Genomic DNA, 20431 nt, shown 5'->3' on the forward strand with positions numbered 1-20431 from the left:
CAACATGATGAAAAAAGATGATGTTCATGCAGTGCTTAAAACTGGATTTTCTTCATTTGTTCAGCTTTATTTTCTGCCCTAAATATGTTTAAAGCTTTTTTGACGTATGGCTTGTACTTCTTAGCTTGCTGCAAAAAAGATGCATCATCTTTCTGCAAGTAAATCTGGTTTTACTGTGTTTAAATCTATTGTTAGCTGGTATTACTGCCATCAAGTGCTTTGCAGCAGGACTTGCTACATATTTTAAAATAAAGGGGCCTTTTTTTGTTTTTCCTTGTGAGAAATGGTCTTTCTCAAAACCAGAAAATCTTTATGAAGATAACCGAATTTCTCATTTTTGCTTTAGGGAATGTTTTGCAATAATCTCTTCATGTTATCTATTCTTTATGAAAAATCTTATTACTTGTAGAAATTTTCAAATCTCTTCCCTGTATTTAAAAAAATTGCACAAAAAAAAGTTTGAAAATTAAAACTGGGTCTGCTTTGAATGGTAAGAATTCAGGACACAAAGGAATTTATTTTGATTTATTGTAGCTCATTGCTATTTTATAATAATGAAGCATTACTTCTCTGGTAGACTCTTTAATCCCCAAGATTTCCATGGTCGGTATCAATAGCTGGGAGAAGACTGAACTTGGCAATAATTCAGTTTCTTCTTTATTCTACAGAGCTAGGAGAAATAAAGAATGTCACTACTACACAGCCATCCCTAGAGCTTGATGGCCTGGAAAAATACACCAACTACAGCATTCAGGTGTTGGCTTTTACACGAGCTGGAGATGGAGTGAGAAGTGAACAAATTTTCACCCGTACTAAAGAAGATGGTAAGGATTAAAATATTTTCGATTCCCACTTCAACAAGATGTTTGTATGTCTCAAGCTTTATAAACAGTGCAAACATTATACACAAACATGCAGAGTGAGATTTGTGTCTGGAGGTCTTGAGTTAGGAGCACACGGAGAGGAGTGTGTGCCCACAGCTTTGAAAACAATCTGAGTGTTTCCAAGACTCTATTTCAGGTGAGCCAGAAGTCTGTAGATAACACTAATGATCTGAGCAAGTTTGTCTTTAGTTTTGTTTTCAAATACCTCAGGATTTTGCTTGAGAATTTTGAGAGTTGTTGAGTTAATTATTTCAAAGTGATTGAAAATGGGGAGAGGAGGAGAGACTATTCTGGGATGTTCTTATATAACTTATATGCTTCTAAGAAGATTTTTTTCTAGTATAAAACCAAATTTCCTCCAAACACCTCTTCCCTCAAAAGCATAATAAAGAACAAAATCTCTTGCCTTTGTTCATAGACCAAAGCATGGAAAGTTTAAGTCCTAATGCTGAAAGTTTAAGAAACTTTTAATCACACACACACACACAAGATTTCATAATCACTTTCCTGTAACTTTAACTATAGAAATCATTTCAGGTTGCCTCAGTAGGATGCCACGTACTGATCTATTTTTCAAGGACTAGAATTTCGAATTCAGAGGGAGTTTTGTCCTGAACCTGTTTAATGCCTTGAAAAACCCATGAGATGCTCAAATACATCTTTTGATCCCTAAACACTTCTGAAATTCTGGATCAAGAATTTTTTGGCAGAAATAAAAATTCACACAATCCTAGCAATGAAGTTACTTGAATAATGTTTGATTGGTAAATTCTCCTGTGAGTTATGCAATTTCAAGGAAATTAGTCAATGGATTTTTATTTATTACTCATCCAGTTTACTGGTCATTCATGAATATATGAATATACTTGTAATTTTTTTTAATTTGTAATGAGATTTACAAAAGTGCCAAGAGATTAGATTCAGTAGATTAACTGACTTGATGAATGTTTGGCATTTTTTTGCCAATCAAAAAATGATTTGATAAATTTTATTAATTTTTCCAATAAAATATTAAGGGACTCATTCTAAAATTTACATACATTGTGTGGTCACCTGGCCCCAACTGTGGTTGTATCGAGGGGATGCAGTACAAATGAAAATTGTACTTCAAAAATTTTCTCTTATATATTATCAAATGAGTTATTTGTTCCTTGTTCTATTTTCGTGTGCTTTCCATCACTTTGATCAAAGTATACTATCAGCAAAAAAGTGAATGCCTAATAGCTGAGAAATGTGAGGAAACTGAGGCATACAGCAATGTTGGTTAATGTACGTGTACTTCCTGGACTTGCTAGATGTATGTATCGCTGAAGTCCTGCATCAGCTTGCAATAATGGCTCTCTATAAAACTGTCTCAAGATACTGCACCAAGTCTGAAACTGTCAAGGACAATTTGCTCAGCTACAGATTTGCATGTCTTAAACACTGAATGTTAGGTCATTCTGGTCCCACCCTAAAGTCCTTTAACAACTATTTTGGAGCACCAAAGTCCTACGTCACATGCTCTTGAGACACCCAGTGCTTGGAGGTAGATGGTTATATTTCAAAGAAAAATCTAAAAATAATCATAGAATCATAGAATACCAGGTTGGAAGGGACCTCAACAATCACCTGGTCCAACCTTTCTTGGCAAAAAACACAGTCTAGACAAAATGGCCCAGCACCCTCCCTAGCTGAATCTTAAAAGTGTCCAACAATGGGGAATCCACCACTTCTCTGGTGAGATTATTCCAATGGCTGATTGTTCTCATTGTGAAAAATTTTTCTCTTGCATCCAATCAGAATCTCCCCAGAAGTAAGTTGTACCCATTGCTCCTCGTCTTTTCCATGAGACTCCTTGTAAAAAAGGAGTCTCCGTCTTCTTTGTAGCCACCCTTTATATACTGGATCATGGTGATAAGGTCTCCCACAAGCCTTCTTTTCTCAAGGCTGAACAAACCCAATGCTCTCAGCCTTTCCTCATATGGCAGGCTTCCCAGTCCTTTGATCATCTTTGTGGCCCTTCTCTGGACCCTCTTCAGCCTGCCCACATCTTTTTTATGTAGCAGGGACCAAAACTGAACACAGTATTGCAGGTGCAGCCTGACAAGTGCTGAGTAGAGTGGGATAATGGCTTCTTTATCTCTGCTGGTGATGCCCTTGTTGATGCAACCCAGCATCCTGTTGGCTTGCTTTGCCACAGCAGCACACTGTTCACTCATACTGAGCTTGTTGTCCACCAGGATACCCAGGCCACTTTCAGCAGAGCTGCTCCCCAGCCAGGTAGATCCCAGCCTGCGCTGCACACGTGAATTATATTTTCCTAGGTGCAAGACCTTATCCTTGTCATTGTTGAACTTCATAAGTTTCTTGTTAACCCACTCTTCCAGCCTATACAGGTCTTCCTGTAGGGTGGCTCTCCCTTCTGAAGCGTCCACTTCCCCACTCAGTTTTGTGCTATCAGCAAACTTTGTCTGGGTACACTCAATCCCACCATCCAGATCACTTATGAAGAAGTTAAATAGTGCTGGATGATCTGGCTGGGCTGGTGTCCCCTTCCTCCCTCACTGCTCCATGTGCATCTCTCCTGAAGCTGCATGCTAAGTCGAAGAGGACGATTCATGGGTCGAGGCTATATGATAGCTGCACTCCTTTGCTAGAACCTCCAAATATGCTCAAAAAATAAGAGAACTGTAAGATCACCTGCTGCATTTTCAAGTACTTTTTGTCAAGTAGGTCCTAGCATGGCAGCTTTTCCCTGAATGCTCTCTGAACACAAAAGCTCTCAGCCCAGAGCCTTGGGACTGGGACATAAGCCACCAGCAGACGAGGGAATTGTCTCACACTTCTCCAGGAGACCAGGGACAAGCTGGTCTCAGGGAGATATAGTTAATGTCAGAGCACCCCTGAGGAGAGCAAGAATGTGCTTGCTGGTCTACGCCTTTGAGCAACATTGAAGCCTGATGCCTTATGTGTCAAATTAGCTAGCCAGTCCAATATAGGGGGACAATAAGGAACATCTATCCTGTACCAGTTAAGGTTCCACCATAATGCAATCTCTTTTGCTGCAAAGTGGGCTGAGTACTTCCCTCTGCCCTGTGCGCCAGGGAGAATGATGGATAACTTGTTGATTGATAACAGTATTTCCTACCTGAAGGGTTACCGTGCCCATTGTTCCCTCCCCCTAACACATACTCTCATCTATCTCCTGTGATCTGTCTCCAGTTTGCAACAGTTCTGAAACGTCGGAAGCCCCAAATATTATTTTTTTTCCTTTAACCCATGTCTTCCTAGTCTGCTTCTCTAATTCTTGGTGGCTCTTTTGCTCACTCTCTTTCTGAGATCAGATAAGCCCCTGAGATCTGCAAAGCACGTAGGATCTGACCATGTTTGGCTGCTGTGCACAAGCTCATCTCTCATCTTTAATCCTCCTGGCAGTTCAACAATAATTCACCCCAAGGCAGTGTGACTAACCTTTTCAGATGTTTTCTGATGCCTCGCAGTGGTTCCACTCATTAAATCTTTTGTCCAGAAAACTAAACTGAAACCCATTTCCAGAAAATACAATGATTTCATGTTCTGCTTCAGCTTCACAACTTTTTATTAAAGGCAATAAAGGTTTTACAGTGGAATACATAAAGGTCTGCAGTTAAACATAAGCCAAAACAAAAGTCCCAGGTCTAAACATCCTTAAGGCTATGGATATTAGATGGGAAAAGAACATTCACATTGCCAAACCATATGCATCGAACAGGTGCCTCATTCCTCAGAAAGAACAGGCATCTCTTCTGTAATTTTCTAATGAATTATTGTAAGGATTATTCAGCAGGCCTAATTCCAGTGCACCTAAAAGAACCTGCCATAAAGTTAGTTTGAACACTCCCTCAGCATGCGAAGTACTCACAGTCTTAACAGAGTTTAGGTCTGGAAACCTTCTATCTCTGCTTCCAGACCTTCTCTGGCTAAAATTACAACACAAGGTATTCCACCCTCCTCTAATAAAATCTGTAAATCTGAGATATTTTTAGGTGGCTACCAAGCCCTCCGCATCGTTATATCAGCCATTAATTTCTTTTCCTTTTTTCATTTCTTTTACATTAGGTGAAACTTTTCATTACAAAATCAGTGGCGCAGCATGTTCCCTTGCTGCCGTTGAAAGGCAGGTGATGGCCTCCTGTGACTTCTTAGTTGGTATTCAGCTTAAAGACATCAGCCCAAAATTTCATTAGCAGGCCTGAAATCTTCAATGTGGCAAAATAAGAGTAACTCAGGGAGCAGAGCAGTCAGCCTGGATGAAATGAGTTGAAGCTTTGATTTCTTGTAGTGTTTGATACTGATTTTAGACACCAGAGGTCAGACACTGCTGCTGATCAGCTTAGGAAATGGGAACAGCTCTAGCAAATAACAGAAAATGAGCTTTCCTTTCAATGTGATCATATTTATGGGTTTTGTCTAGCTTTTTTTCCCCCATTAGCCTTTAGAAAAAGAAACCGCTCTTCATGGAGTTTCTCCTGGCAGAAAAATAAGCCAAGCAGAAATGCCCGAATTTTAAGAATTCATTGTGATTTTGTCCCCTACACTTTCCACTTTACAGTTTCTAATAAGCCGATTGTCCTCTTCGCTTGAGGATTTAATTTACTGAATCATTAAAATTAAAGTAGTTCTTCAAATTCTCTTCCTTGCTGTGTTCAAAGTACAGTTTCAAAAGCTACTCCGCTTTGTAGCAACGGGGGCTTGACAAATTCCCTCTCTGTTTCTGCACTGCAAATGCAGTATGAGAAAACTGTAGTCGAGACACTGAATTTACTCCCCGTATGAGCACAACACATGAGGCAGCACCTTGGCCGGCAGCAGCATCTCTGACCTTGGGCAAAAGTGGCCAGCAGAGGACATGGACCTCCGAGCCCCCTCCCAGAGAAACCTTCCTGCAATTGGCAATTACAGTTGTCTGTCAGAGGTTGCTTCTGGGGTTTCTGTGATGCAGGAGGATGCATGTTTCTCTCTCGTATCGGTTTCTTTTGAGAAAATGCATTCGTATGCACAGAAAGCTGCTTGTGTATCACAGAAGGCTCTGCTCGGTGCAGCAGTGCTGTCCTTCCAGCTCTCCTCTGCCAGAGAGGTTGGCGTTTAGAGCAAGGGGAAAGCTGCAGCAAGGGAGCAGCAGGGGCTGCTGCAGAGAGGAAGGAAGAATAACATTAAACCCCTCTGCCAGCCTCATTGTAAGGCTCTGCCTGCATCCAGAGAGATTTTCCTCCTCTCCTTTCTCTCTCTGGGCACCAAGCTTCCTGGCGACTAGCACGAGAAAGATGGATGTACAGATACCATCTGATGAAGCTTTATATTTATTCTGAAATGAATAAGCATAAATCAAATCAATTGTACATTCAGTATTCATTGGAGCAGAGCTCTGCTTGGGCTTGTTCAGCTGGTGAGGATGGCTGTGCAGTTCATCACCTAGACGCTATGATGGAAAATTGTCCTTAGTGACCCCTTAATACTTTTTTTTTCTATTGTCAGAGACCTCCAATTTTATCTTTTTGTCTAACAAAATAAGGTACAGAATAATAAATGTTCCTCTTGTGAAACTGTCGGGATTTCACAGAAATGGAGTGATTAATATAAGGCCAGTTGAGAGTGAATGAGGGGTGGACAGTAGATGTGAATGTATTTTGGCTACCATAACTCCAAATTATAGGTGGGATATCTACGTGAACAAAGGCACTACTGGTAGCAGTCAGGAGTTTATTTTGCTTTGGTTTTCATAAATGTAACAGTCAATAGGATAGTCTTGTGTGGTGCAGAATTAAAAGCCTGTTACAGAGCAGGGTTCAGTTTTCTGATATATTGGTGATACCGCTCTTAAATGCTTAAAAGCGCCCAGTGCGTTTGCCTCCCTGCTGCTCAGTACTGTGAAGAAAAATGTTGATAATCACTCTGCTTATGAAAAGGGGAATGAGAAAGTTCCTGGAGCTCCTCCCCATTATCCAGCACATCTAAATGCTGTTTTCCAGACTAGTCGTATAACTGCCTTCTCTGTGTTAGCATTTCACTTGCGCTGTCAAGAATACAAAGTGCTCTCCTCCACATGAAAGCAGCATGCTATTTACGTATCTTTCAAAGGCTTGCTAGCTGGAGAATGGGGCCATCTTTTATCCTAAATTTACCAAATCTGCTCCCTGGAAGGTTGCAAAGTTGGCTAGAAGCAGTCCTCAGCTCTCTGTGCTCAGTCCTGGTTGTCCTCCAGCTTCTTACCGTTGTTTTACCCCTGGTGACTATGGAAAAAAGAAGCTATGGTATTGTGCACATTCAGCTTGTCTTGCCTGGGATCTGTGGGAACCAGTGTGCTAAAAAATGATCCATGAAGAATTCAATAAGACAGACCAGGTCTCCTGAAACTGCTGTCTCATAAAGACTGAAGCTAGTAAGGCTACAGGATGCAGCAGCAATGAGAGAAAATACCTTAAGTTAGCATAGCAAGACTGGGGTCTTTCCTCTCCAAGACAAGGCAGGCACCGCATTCCTCCACCACAACTTCAGATACTCAAGGAACCCATGTTTAGTAACAAATGTTTTGGTTAATGCTGAGCTAACTCATAATAATCTTGTTTAGGTCCAGGAGATGGGTTTGAACAATGACTTTGCCATCTGGACAGAGGACAGTGGTGGTCTGTAAGGCAACAGATGACAGTCTGCAGAATTCTTGCTAAGGAAATGTGAACACTTCCCCACACACAGTCATTTCCACATGCACAACCCAGCAAACAAAGACAAAGTAACAAAAAGAGAAGTAATAAAAAAACATTCAGAACCATTTTGGCACCACTGCAAAAACTGTTGCCTGATTCCAACCCCTCCGCAATGAGGCAGAGGAATGCTTGGGTTAGAAAAGCTTCAGAAATTTGACTATATGGCTTCCTGACTTTTTAGCCCCTCTTTCTGCTGGTCTGTGTACCAGACAGTAATACAGCAGTCCACTGACAAGCAGTGTTTTCCACATATGTCAAGTGACTGGAAAATGCTACATGAATTCTGAGTTAATCCCTCAACAGTTGACAGCCATGACCAATTACCATCAGAACCTGTCCCTATAGATCACACCCTAATTTAACAATAAATTACTTTAACCTCATACGTCTATTTGCAGTGATTTCCAGAAAACATTACTAACTGTAAAGGAATCCTCCCGTGGGTTAAGTAATTACCCTGGAGAGCTAGCTTTCACTCTTCAGCAGCGGGAGCAAATAGCATTTCTAATGAGCTGGGTATAAATAACATGTTGAATGCTGTCAAGCATCAATATTTACTCTGCATTGGATAGAACTGCTAACTGAATTAGCCCCTTTACAGCAAGGGGCTGGCTTTGCATGCAATTATAATCATGACATTCTCACTTGATGCCTTATTAGCTTTCTTAGCACACTATAAATAGAAAGTGCATATTCAGAAATGTTGCACTGAGTGGTGCCTGTCAGTTTTTTTAGATCTTACAGCAGTACCTATAGAGATAAAAAACTGAAGTTCTCCTTATCTGCTTTTTACAACCTGAAGTAGCTAGCCACAGAGCTAAGCAAATTTCGACCCCAGGCTGTCTGACTTCTCTTTATAGGCAAAGTTTTGTACCATCATACACCTACTTACTTAAATGAGGTAGAACAAAGATTAACGATCCATCTATGAAGATCGGCTTGCTGGACAAGGGGTTTTGCATCTGTATTGTACAATAACATTTCTGTGAAAGTAAAGAAAGCAGATCAAGCATTGCAATGGTAATTTTACTGGAAATTCTAACATTTTGGTTGTTTTGCTTGAAATTAGACAAAAATATTAGATTCCTTATGAACCAAAAGTTCTGTAGAGAACAGAGTCCATCGGAATGTTTCATTTTGTCTTTAGTACCATAGGTAGTAATTTCCAATACAGCATATCTAATTTAATAATTTAACATGAATATTGACCACATGCAGTATTAAAGTGTATTTCAAATTATTTAGTTTGATTTTTTTTTTTCAGGAAACTTTAAAGCAATTTATTTTGATGTTAAATGTAGCCCTTGCTATTTTGTTTAAGTACGAGCTTATGTGTAATATAGTATCCTAGCATGCGGGAATTTTTTCACGTTGGTAGAAGAGAAAATTGGAGAACATTGTAGAGTGTAATGTGTGTTTGAAAAATAACACACGCTCATGAAATTAAACCCTTCCTCAAAATGCAAGATTATGTACCAAGATTGTAGCATTTCCTGGCTGAAGTTTTTTCCATGTAGTTTTAGAGAAGGGTTTTTTTTTTATCTTCCTCTGTGTTAGTTTTTGATGGCTTATATAGAAAGCTACTGTAATTAGAGAAATAGGTTTGTGTTCCCATACTGCAGTGCCAGATAGAGGTCTGAGCTGCTGAGGGCAAGGCAGGGGTGAAGGAGACTGTGTGGCCATATGTCTGGTCACATGTCATGCCACCAGCTGGACCTGAGTCACGTCAAGCAGGGCTAACTGCATGGGCCTACAGCTCATTTGCTCTCCACTTCATTAAATTCACAGGTCTACTGTGTATATCCATTAAACTGTTCACATGCGTGTTATTTATACAGTGAGTAATAATTTGGCATGAGTTATGTCTTCAACATGGACAATTTATAATAATATATTGTTTGGCAATTTCACTGGCCGCAGCTAACATATTTTCATGCGTGCAGGCTGGGAGTGATACTTCACAAAAGTTTAACCATCAGAGGCAGCTTCTGCTTCGGGGTCTTCTGAAGCAGAGCCTTTACCTTCTTAGGAATAAGGACACAGCCCTCCAAACCCCGTCTCCTGGCTTGGGCAGCATGGAGGCTGCTTCCTAACACAGGGTGTCCGCCTGGGTCCACAGGGGCACAGTTACCAACCAAAGCAGCACACTCTGCTTCTCCTTTTTGCGCCTCCGTTACACTAGGATGACCGAGTTTCTGCCTTGGACCACTCTAACACTTCTTGTTTTTACAGTTCCAGGTCCTCCGGCTGGTGTTAAAGCAGCTGCGGCTTCGGCCTCCACCGTCTTCGTGTCCTGGCTCCCTCCCCTCAAGCTGAACGGCATCATTCGGAAATACACTGTCTTCTGCTCACACCCCTACCCCACAGTAAGTCCCACAGGGCAGCGCTGAGTGGTGGGGCTGAAACTGCATGTCTGCACATGCTCAGTGCTCGACGCTTTCCTTGCCACTTCGCCTCCTGCCGTTTGTTCTTTCCCCTAAGCAAGGGTGAAGGGAGATCCTGGGGCTATGGGGTGACTGAAAGTTGGTTTTGTTTTTTCAAAGCTGTCAAACTTTTGCAGTACTTAAAACTTATTGCAGGGTGCTGACTTGCAAATCATGCCAAAACTCACAATGGAAGTTGAGTATCTTTTAAGCCATGGGTTTTTTTTAGAATTTATTCAGTGACCTTTTAGTGGACCAGCTGCAAGCGATGTAGCACCCTGTTGTAGCTGGAGGCATGTATTTGTATACTCAATTGCTGTATCTGACTTGTGTTTTCATCTAAGTTCCTGCTTTTTTGGCTTGGGTATTCATGTGTGAAGGAGCATAATGACTTATGAATGAACATATTTGCTTGTGAATAAGCTTATTTGTGCCTCAAGTATTTGCCCAGTCTATGTGTACATGCTATTACTTACTGAGAAAGTGACAAAAGAAAAATAGAATTGAATATCAAGTATCTTTCCCTCTTTGAGCCACAATGGAACCCAGATATCTTTAAGCACAAGGGCCAATTGCTCTTTGTAAATACCATGCATATTTATTTTAATATGCATTGAAAAAGCACTTATGCAGATTTTATCCAAGGTTTTGATTTAGTTTTTAAACAGGACTTCCCATCAAAGGAAGCATTGCAAGTTGCAAAATGCAATCTTCGTTTAATAGACAAGGAAAATATTGTTCCAGAAGTAGGAGGAGTTTGACAGGGGAAATTTCCAAAAGTGCCTCAGGCTTGTTTTCAAAGCTGGCTGAGAGAGAGGAAGGCCAGAGGGTACGTCTGCACAGGACCCTGCGGGCAGACACAGCCTCACCCAGCCCACTCTTCCCACAAGTGAACTAATTCTGCAGATATTCAAGGGGAGACAGGGAAAACACATGACCAGAGATGGCTATGCTGAAACTGATACATCATACTATAAGCAGGGTTTATTAGTCACATCCAAAGCTAAGGGTTAGAGATCTTGGCTTCGTTTATATTTTGGGTCTACTGATTACTAATTTAATTTAATTTAATAACTGTAGCCATGCAAACCAAACTATCTTGAGCATACCATTTAAATGTAAACAAGCCAGAGATTTTTCCATCATGGTTCATACATTTCAACGGCACACAGTGAGGTAAAGAGGTCGAAGTTTACAGAACTGGACTGTGCTGTTATGGCTCTGGTCCAAGCAGGGACCAAGCGCATCTCTGGGGGGCTGGAGAGAACACCAGGTGGTGCTGCTGGCTCTTGCTAGTTACTTGCCATGCACAAAGCTGCAGTGTTTCTTCCTGAGGCTTTGCTAGCAACCATTTTTTGTCTGTTTACATCACCAGGAAAACAAACATCCTCGTCTACAAATTTTTTTCTCTAATATGCAGTTCTGTCATATACAAAATTATTTTTTTAAGCCTGCTTATTGTATGGTTACCTTTTGGAGTACCTCAGTGACGGACAATGACAAGAATAGTTACTCTTTTCGCTAGTCTTGGTCTATACTGAATTTTACTGCCATATTTTTGTGGTGTTCATTGTGGCATGAGGTGGGGGTATCACTGCATACCTTAGCCCAAGGTAGAGGCACTTGGAAGTTTTTGTGTTTTCTATTACTTGTTAATGTGTACATGTGTAGTTATCCTGTTGTTACCTGTGTGCATGGAGGGGTGTGCGTGTGTGTGTACATATAAATATATATATGTGTATATACACATATGTGTGTAAATATATGTACAATATGTATCTACAAGGACAGACCCTGTACCACTTCTGATTAGTGTGTTGCAGATCAGCATGAGCTGTGGCTTACAGAGCAGGTCTTCTGTATCAGCCCGGTATTGTGTGTGAGGCCGTGATCACAGGCAGTGGTCTGTTTCCAGAAGCCAAGTTAGACATCTCTGAATAAGCGCAAGAGCTCAGGACACATTTAATATAGGATGCACTCCTCTAACTTTACTTCTAACAGAATGCTTTGTCATCCTTTATCCTTAAAAGAACTGTGAAATAAAAGGTTATTTTATTCAGAGCTAGCTTTGCAGTCTGCTGCAGAGGTGCTTGAATGTTAACACTCCTGTGCAGATATGGCCTATATCCTAAGGAAGTTCTTGTGTAGTTCACTGTTGGCAGAGACAAATAGTTGACAGAAAAAGTGGTCTTCAATTAGAGTGGGGAGGGGAATAAATAGAAAACCTGTGTCTTTATCATTTCTTCTGCCACCATAAGTAGCAAGTGCTGTCGTTGGAGGTATAGAGCCATAAAAACTTCCTGACCAGACTTCTTCCTTCAGTCAAAGCCCTGGTTGCAAAATAACTTTTCTGACACTTAAACAGAAAGACAAACTCAGTTTTTAAGCATCAGTGAGAAGAGAAGAGAACAGTGGTAAAGGTAAACTTATAGGAAGGCTATATTCTTTGCAGATTGTCTTTTACAAGCAGTATGTGTACGCCCTTTACACAAGAACACTGCTTTAATGTTTAAGTCACCAACAGGAAAACAAATTAACTCTGTTATGCACATTTTTACTACAAAGCACAACTCTCATATGACCCTGACCTATTATAAGATGAAGATTTGCTACTTCTTGCACAGTTCATTTTGTTTTGCATGGGCAGAAGCTGTTAAAACCTCTGCTGCCTCTGTACAGAAGGATGCAAATCCTTTTTAAATATTCTGTGTCCTAAGGACAGTATTTGCCTGGGATGTTTCAAGCCACAAATATGATTAACGTGTGAAAAATAAAAATGATTCTCCACTGCAATCTATTCTCTAGCCAACATAAAGGGCAAGCAAGGATCCGATGTCATACTGTTTAATTGTTGTGCCTATATTAAGGTATAGGCATTATTAGGCAGAACTTTCTCTTTGTTATTCTGCAAATATAGGAAAAAATACTTAAATATCAATGAATGGGTCCTTCATTCTTCAAATATAAGAAACAAAACATACCAGAATTTAAGTTAAAATAATTATCCTCTATGCTAACTCATAGCCCAGGTTCCAACAGTTCTTGACCCCACTTTCTCCCACATCAATGTCCAATTCTTTGTATGATCTGGCTTCTCAAGACTGCCTGTAATGGTCCCATGTTGGCCAGCTTACTTCTAGGTGTGCTTACCCACAGCGTACTGGCAGGACTCATTACATCCATTCTGCCCATGCCTCGGGGAAGGAACACAGTGTTCTCAGCTGCAGCACAGGCTGCCATACCATCCTGTCAATATAGGTTTTCCCAGTGGTGCCATAAACATTGCACATGGTTTGAACCCTAGCAAACAAGCTGGGGTGGTTCAGGTCCTACGTGGTGGTGGGGGGAGCTGCCTTACATGGCTGCTCCAGCACCTGCTACCTTGAGTTGTAGGTGTATATTGGTAGGGCTTTTAAAAGGGCAAGAGAAAATGAGATTTAGGTGATCTCTGAAAGAAACCCCACCAACTTCTTGTTGCATTCAGGTCAGTACACTACATAAGGAGGAACCAATGGGTTTAGGTTAAAGAATTTATATGGCAAAAAGTGCCTGGAAAAGGTCATTGTAGCACAATGCGTGCGATGGCTAGCCAGTCTGGGAAACTGTAATTTCAGAACAGGTAAAAAGCAACACAGAAAGAGGCACAATGTGTGCTGAAGGCAGGAGAAGGAAGGTTAAGCAGGATTTCCTGGTGCAGGAAGAGCTGAGAAAGCATTAGAACTGACAGGGAAAGCAGAGAGAGGTTAATAGCTGAGGAAATACAAACCAACTGTATCATTTGGGTGTCAACAAACAGTATGGCATCACTCAATCAGAAATACACGTGTTAAAATCTGTTTTGCTTTGTTGATTAGAAAAGTGCAGTCGTTGTTGCTATTGGGGTTTGGTTGGGGGTGATCCATTGGTCAGTCTTTCACTAATAGGAGCAAACATATTAAATGGGCTTATCCTGCTGTTTCCAACAAAGCAGGTCATTAAACTGTGCGTCAGTCTTCTGCTTTCTCCATGGGAAGCCTGGAGATTAATGGAAAAGAACTGAACTATAAAGGGATAATAAATGGAGACTGGTCTCCTTTTCGGTGATTTTCCTTTTCAGGACATTGTCAGTTAGTTCTTGTCTTTGTTCCATTCATATTAAGATGTGGAATAAGATGTCCTCACTATTGCCCTCTGATTTCATGACAGTGAAAGCTAAAAGCAGAACTTGTTTGGGCAACTGTGATTAGAAAGTGTTCAGACATGAAAGACTTAACAATACTGCCAATTGCACAAAATGTCATAGGAGTTTTATTGGAGCCTTTCCCCCATCTAATTTAGGAAACATCTTGGTGGTAACCTAATGTGTTACTTTATCTTAGAGAGATGCACATTAGCTCTACCAGTGTTTGGTTTCAGTTGTTGCATACATATTTTGGCCAACTGGATTTCCATTTTTAAACTTCCATAGAATAATAGAATTTAGGTTGGAAGGTTTCTCTGGAGGTTGCCTATTCCAATCCCCTTCTCAAAGCAAGTTTAATTACATCAGGTTGCTCAGGGACATGTCTAGTGAAGTCTTGAACAATTCCACTCATGGAGATCCCACAGTTCCTCTGAGCCCAAGTTCCAACATTTGACCAGGGTCTTATGGTAAATTTTTTTCCCCAGTTCATCAAAATTTCCCATGCTGAAACTTTTCCCACCCTGCAGCTTCAAGAAGAGTTTAGCTCCATCTTCTCTGTATCATCTGATCAAGTATATATAGTGACAATAAAGTTTCCCTGAGCTTTCTCTTCTTAGGGCTGACAGACTTAGCTGGCTCAGCTATCCTTGTATGTATGCACCATGCTCCAGCCTCCTGGCCAGCCCTGACAGCCCCGTCCTGTACTTGCTCCAGTGGTTTTTTTGCACTGGAGACCCCAAGACTGGACAGAGTATTTAGTTGCAGTCTCACGAGTGCAGAGTAGAGATGAAACATCACCTATGTGGATCTGCTGGCTACGCTTTTACAAATGTAGAGTTGGTAATTTTCTGCAGAGCTGCCTCTTGGCCAGTTGGCCCTCAGGTTGTACTGGTGCATGGGGTTATTCTATCCCAGATGCAGGACTTTGTATTTGCTCTTTTTGAACTTCACAAGACTCTGATCACCCCGTTTCTCCAACATGTCTACGTCCCCCTGAACAACAGCCCTGCTCTCCAGTATATAAACAATTGCCACCAATTTCAGGCCATTCATGAACTTGCTGACAGTTCATTCTTCTTCTGTCTTTCCTGTCATTAATTAAACATTAAACAGTTTTGGTCCCAGAAAATGATACGACTAATTACTGGCTTGCAGTCGAACCTTGCACCAGTGATCACAACTCTCAGCCCAGCAGTGTAGACAATTTTCCATCCATTTTGTTCACTTACTCAGCCCATATTTCACCAATCTGATGATAATGAGACTGTGGAAGACTCGGTCAAAAGCTTTGCTAAAGCTGAGGTGTACAACATCCACTGCCCTTCCTTGTCCACAGTGCCAGTTACTTTGTTCTAGAAAGCAATCAGGTTAGTCAAGTTTGATTTGCGTTTGTTAAATACATGTCAGTTCTTCCTTCCTTTCCTTTGTGTGTTTAAAAATGGCATCTAGTAGGATTTGCTCAATAACCATCTCATATCATTGAGACAAGGTTGGCCAGCCTTGTCTGGATCCCCTTTCTTGCCCTTCTTGAAGATGAGTGTGGCATTTGCCTTTTTCCAGTGATCAGAAGCCTCCTCTGATTGCCTCTCAAATACAACCAAGACTAGCCTCATAATGGCATCATCCACCTCCTTCAGCACCCTCAGATGCATCCCATGTGGTACCACAGGTTTCTGTATGTCTAATTAAGTGATTATCTTAAGTACTCCCTAATTCAATCTCCCTCTACTGTGAGTACAGTTTTACTCCCTCATACTCTTTGAGAAGGTTCAGAGGCCTGGAGGCCTGAGTGCAAACCTTACCAGTGAAACTGAGGCAAAAAAGGCATTGAGTACCTTAGCTCTTTCCAAATTCCTTTTAACTAAGTACCCTGCCTCATTGACCCACCCAAACTCCCCTTAGCCTTCCTTTTGCTGCTGATGTGATTAAAGAAACCTTTCTTGCTTTTGTCCTCCACAAAAAAAAATGTATTTGAGTTCAATCAGCATTACATGTTCATCCATGTTCTGCCATGCTTGCTGAACTTTCCATACATTACAACAGACCATTCTTGTGTTCTGAGGAGATTGTCCTTGAAGATTAGCCAGCTGTCCTGAGCCTCTTTGCCCTTTGGGACAGTTTTGCATAGGTTCACTCCTCTCAAGAACTTGAACTCCAGTCTTATGGTAACAACAGCCAAAGCTGTCATAGATCTTCCCATCTTCAGCTGGTTCTTCCTTGTTTGTGGGCAATAGGTTCAACAGAGCATTTTTACTAGTGAGTTCATTGATCACTTCCAACAAGAAATGGTCTTCAGTACTTTCCAGAAATCTCCTAGGTTGCTTGCTTCCAGTCTTAATGCCCTTCCAGCAGTTGTCAATGTGGTAAAAGTCACCCATGAGTACCAAGATGTGTGTTTGTGAAGCTTTCTTCATCTGCTTAAAGACAACTTCATCTGCCTCCTTGTCTTGATCAGGAGATCTGTAGCAGACACATACTACAACATTATGATTACTGGTCTGTCCTCTGATCCTTACCCACAAGCTCTTTAGTGGTTTCTCACCTGCCCCGGGGCAGCAGTCCAAGCATTCAAGAATACCTCTGTGAAGCTGCTCCTCAAAGCCCCTGAACCAAACTGTGATCAATTCCACAATAAAACTCCATTTGAGGAAGATTACACATTGCATTTCACTTTCCATCATGAGTAGCCAAAGACTGGCAAATATGACAAGAAGCTTGCAAAGCATCCAGGCACAAATTAAAAAAGCTACTTTTCTGCTAAGAACCAACTTATTCTCTGGTCTGGAATCCTGGCAATAGCTTTGAAATGTTAGTTGATCAAACTGTTGTTAGTTGTAGGATACTGCTAAGATATATGATTTCTCCCTTAAACCCACCTTGACTGAGGTCCCAAATGATCAGATGCCTGAGGAATGGTAGGAGAAGAAATTCCAGAGCAAGATGCTGTTGAAACAGATGAATGGAGTGAGAAAGTTCCTGCAAAGATCCCAGATGATGCTGTCGTGACAAGAGTATTAGCTGGATTAGCCGGATGATGAATGAGAACACATAGCAGACCCCAATGCTGAAATAGGGATGATTAATAGAAGTCATCTCAGAGTGCAAACCCTACAGTCAGCCCCAGGTGACCTGTTTCTGAGAGAATCTTTGAAAACTGTAATTCCACAATTCTGGACTTCTCCAAAGGATTTAGAAAGATACAAAAAGATTCATCTTGGCCTGGAAATACTTCTGGGAAACAGTTGGGTTTGGGAGATGGGGGAGATGAACAGATGTGAAGTAATGATGGAGAAGAAGGAAACGATCTTATATTTGGCCAAAACCCAAGTCAATTTACTTGAAAACATAATTGATATTAGAAACTGACTGACATCTGGGACTGTTTGGGTCAGATGGGATACTGATCTTTTTGGTATATTTCTTTTTCTGTGAGAAACATACTCTTAAGCCTGTTAGACTTCTGTATTTGTTTCATTTTTTGGTTTTGGTTTAAACTCACTAAGAGAAAAAAAAAGTATGGTCTAACCTGCTGTCAAGTTAAACAACAGGCGTATGATGTGTACACAAGACACCATTCCCATGTACATTCTGTCTGCTCAGTCCTGTGATAGGATAAGCACCAGCAGCAGCAGTAGTGACTAGACTATTCATCTGTTTCTCACATCTCTATGCACCTTTTCCTGACAATCTGTAGAGCACTATATTGAGGGAAAAACTATAGTCTGATTCCCCAGTCAGGGCATATTACAGTGGAGTTTTCCTATTCAGTGGGAAAAGTGTCAAGAATCAGACTCTTTCTCCATCTTTCCTTCCTCTCTTCCACAAATGCATAGACTGCAAGCTCCCTACTCTGGTCACAGAGTTTTCAAAAGGTCCCAGTGGAAAACAGGCCAAATATCTTGGTTTCTTATGAAGTCCTATATGTTTGAGATACATTCCCCAGTACAAAGACATGCAGAATCTTCCAGAAAACACCTGGAGGATATTCTTTGCAATGTATTACTGATATCCTATCAATAGCATACACAGGAGACTCTGGTGGTTGCCTTTTGAAAGAAGAGAGTCATCTCTGCTCTACCTCTGTAACTTATAGACTCAAGGTGGGATTCAGCTTACCCGACTTCACACATCTGGAAGATAGATATCTATGCTGATTCTGGAGTCATCAAGGCTTTCCTTTCATCAAAGAAAAGAAGCTAGATGTCTGAGAGAAGCTGGATGAATCTTCTTCCAAAAGCTTCCCTTCTCCTTTTTTACTCTAGTGAAAGTATACATGGTTATCTTAAACCAGATGATATGTATCTTATATGTCATTATAAGAAAGTACATACAACTACCTTAACTAGATCTTTAAAGAACCAGAATTAGCTGACATAAACTCCCAGCATCCAGGTGTTTTCCATACATTTTTTTCAGGCAGACACAAGTCTTGTTTTGATTTTGCATGGGATGCGCCCAAATTCAAACTCAACGTGAGGCGGCTTTACATCATACTCTCTGACCTCTGGTTCCTCTCCAGTTTTAAATACTTGAATAAAAGACATGGAAAATAGAGCAAAAGCAATTATAAGCCAGAACTGATTTGTTGTTACACACTGTAGAGGCTTCCATTGTTCAAAGGATGCTGAAAGTCTCTTAAAAGAGGGGAGAGGTAACTGGCAGAAGCAGATAAAATTAGCATTGAATGGAAGCTTACTTAGAGTCAGCAGAATCTGTAAGGTTGCATTTAAAATATATGTTCATTGATTTGTGTACTACAAGCAGTATTTATCACTGTGTCTATACAGTACTTTTTAAAGTATTAAGATATTTATGTTTATTAATTCTTTATCTTTATATAGCCCAGAAATAGTGTATAATTTACAGGTTATTTTAAAAACTTATTTTGAATGGTATTTAAAATATGTCTTTTTAATATACCACCCATACTGTTTACAGCTTTTTCATAATTATTTCACACTTTGTTACCAACTCTCAGACATAGCACATTCATTCTTTTAATTGTTTTGTCATCTTTACATTTTGTCTTATTTTTGTCGTGGAGCAGATCTCAAGGGAGATGTGACAGACTATAAATGAATTCTGATGTGCTGTTTTATACGATTTTTAAAAGGTCTCCTTGCAAAGCCCTACTAAAACAAATTTGATATTGATTTTTTCATAAAACTCTGGTCTTGTCTCACTACATAATTTAACATATGGGTATATCAATACAGTCTAACAATAAGTCCTTGGTGTCAGTTGCAGCGTATTTCAGCAGGTGTGGATTCATCCCATTCCGTTCTGTATCGTATAGACACTTGGGACACTTGGGACCAGATGGGGTCATACAATTTGTGAGTTAACTGAAATGCTCTGAACAAACATGTTGATTTCTTGGGACCACCAAAGGAGGCAGCAGCACCCCTGGCAGACCATCAGGAGGTCTCCTGACCTTCCTGTGGTCACCAGTCCATGCTGCCACATGCTGTTTCCCTGATCATGAGCCCCAGCAGAGCCCCAACCCTGTGAGTTGCTGCAAAGGGATAAGCAGGTGGTGTACCTCAGTGGCTCCCAAACAATGGACTCCTTGACTTCATGGGCTCCCTGGAATTCCAGGCAGTGGGCTCTCTTCCAGGTGTGATTCCTGGAAATGGGTTTGCAAGATTTTCTGGAGGTGGGAAGGCAGGGAGCTGCCTCTGCTATTTCCAAAATATACATCTTGCACTTTCTAAAATTTCAGTTCCTCATTTAAGGGAAAAAAAAAAAAAAAGAAAAAAAAGAGAACAATCAAATTTTATATGGAAGCTGCATTCTGTATGGTGTACAGCTTCTGTTTACAACAGTTAACTTCAATAATTCTGAGTGAAAAACAGATGTCATGTTTCAAAACATGAGCCAAAATAGCAAGACCTGATCAGAAGCCGTTATATAATCAAAGTGGTATCTAGTCTTACTGAACACTGTGGTCCTGGATTGGTGATGGTTTGCAGCTCTGACAGTCTGTCCATCTGTGAAAGGAAGCAAGGGAAAAGCCAGCAGCACTGGAGAAAAGTACTAGTCCATGGCCTCAGGCAGAGTTTCGCATCAAGAGACTCTAAAACCGATTTCCAGGAGCAATGAAGGCCTGAGGTAGAGCAGGGTAGACAATTCTGTGATGGTGTTGTGCAAAAAGGTGGAGATCTCTGTGTTTTTACCTTGTAGAACTAAAAATTTACTTTAATTACTGATGAGACTACTGATTGTAGGCCTCATCTG

General features: G+C 40.8%; 1 protein-coding gene across 2 annotated transcripts in view; it reads left to right on the forward strand.

Annotated features, from left to right (window-relative positions):
* DSCAM (DS cell adhesion molecule) overlaps positions 1-20431 on the forward strand; it is a 461329-nt gene that overhangs the window by 373674 nt on the left and 67224 nt on the right. For both annotated transcript variants that reach the window (XM_063345273.1, XM_063345266.1), the window contains exons 19-20: positions 669-824; positions 9842-9975. In XM_063345273.1, coding sequence (XP_063201343.1) covers positions 669-824; positions 9842-9975 — 290 coding nt within the window. The remainder of the gene's footprint in view (positions 1-668; positions 825-9841; positions 9976-20431) is intronic.

Source organism: Chroicocephalus ridibundus, chromosome 1 (genome assembly GCF_963924245.1).
Source record: "Chroicocephalus ridibundus chromosome 1, bChrRid1.1, whole genome shotgun sequence".
Classification (NCBI taxonomy): domain Eukaryota; kingdom Metazoa; phylum Chordata; class Aves; order Charadriiformes; family Laridae; genus Chroicocephalus; species Chroicocephalus ridibundus.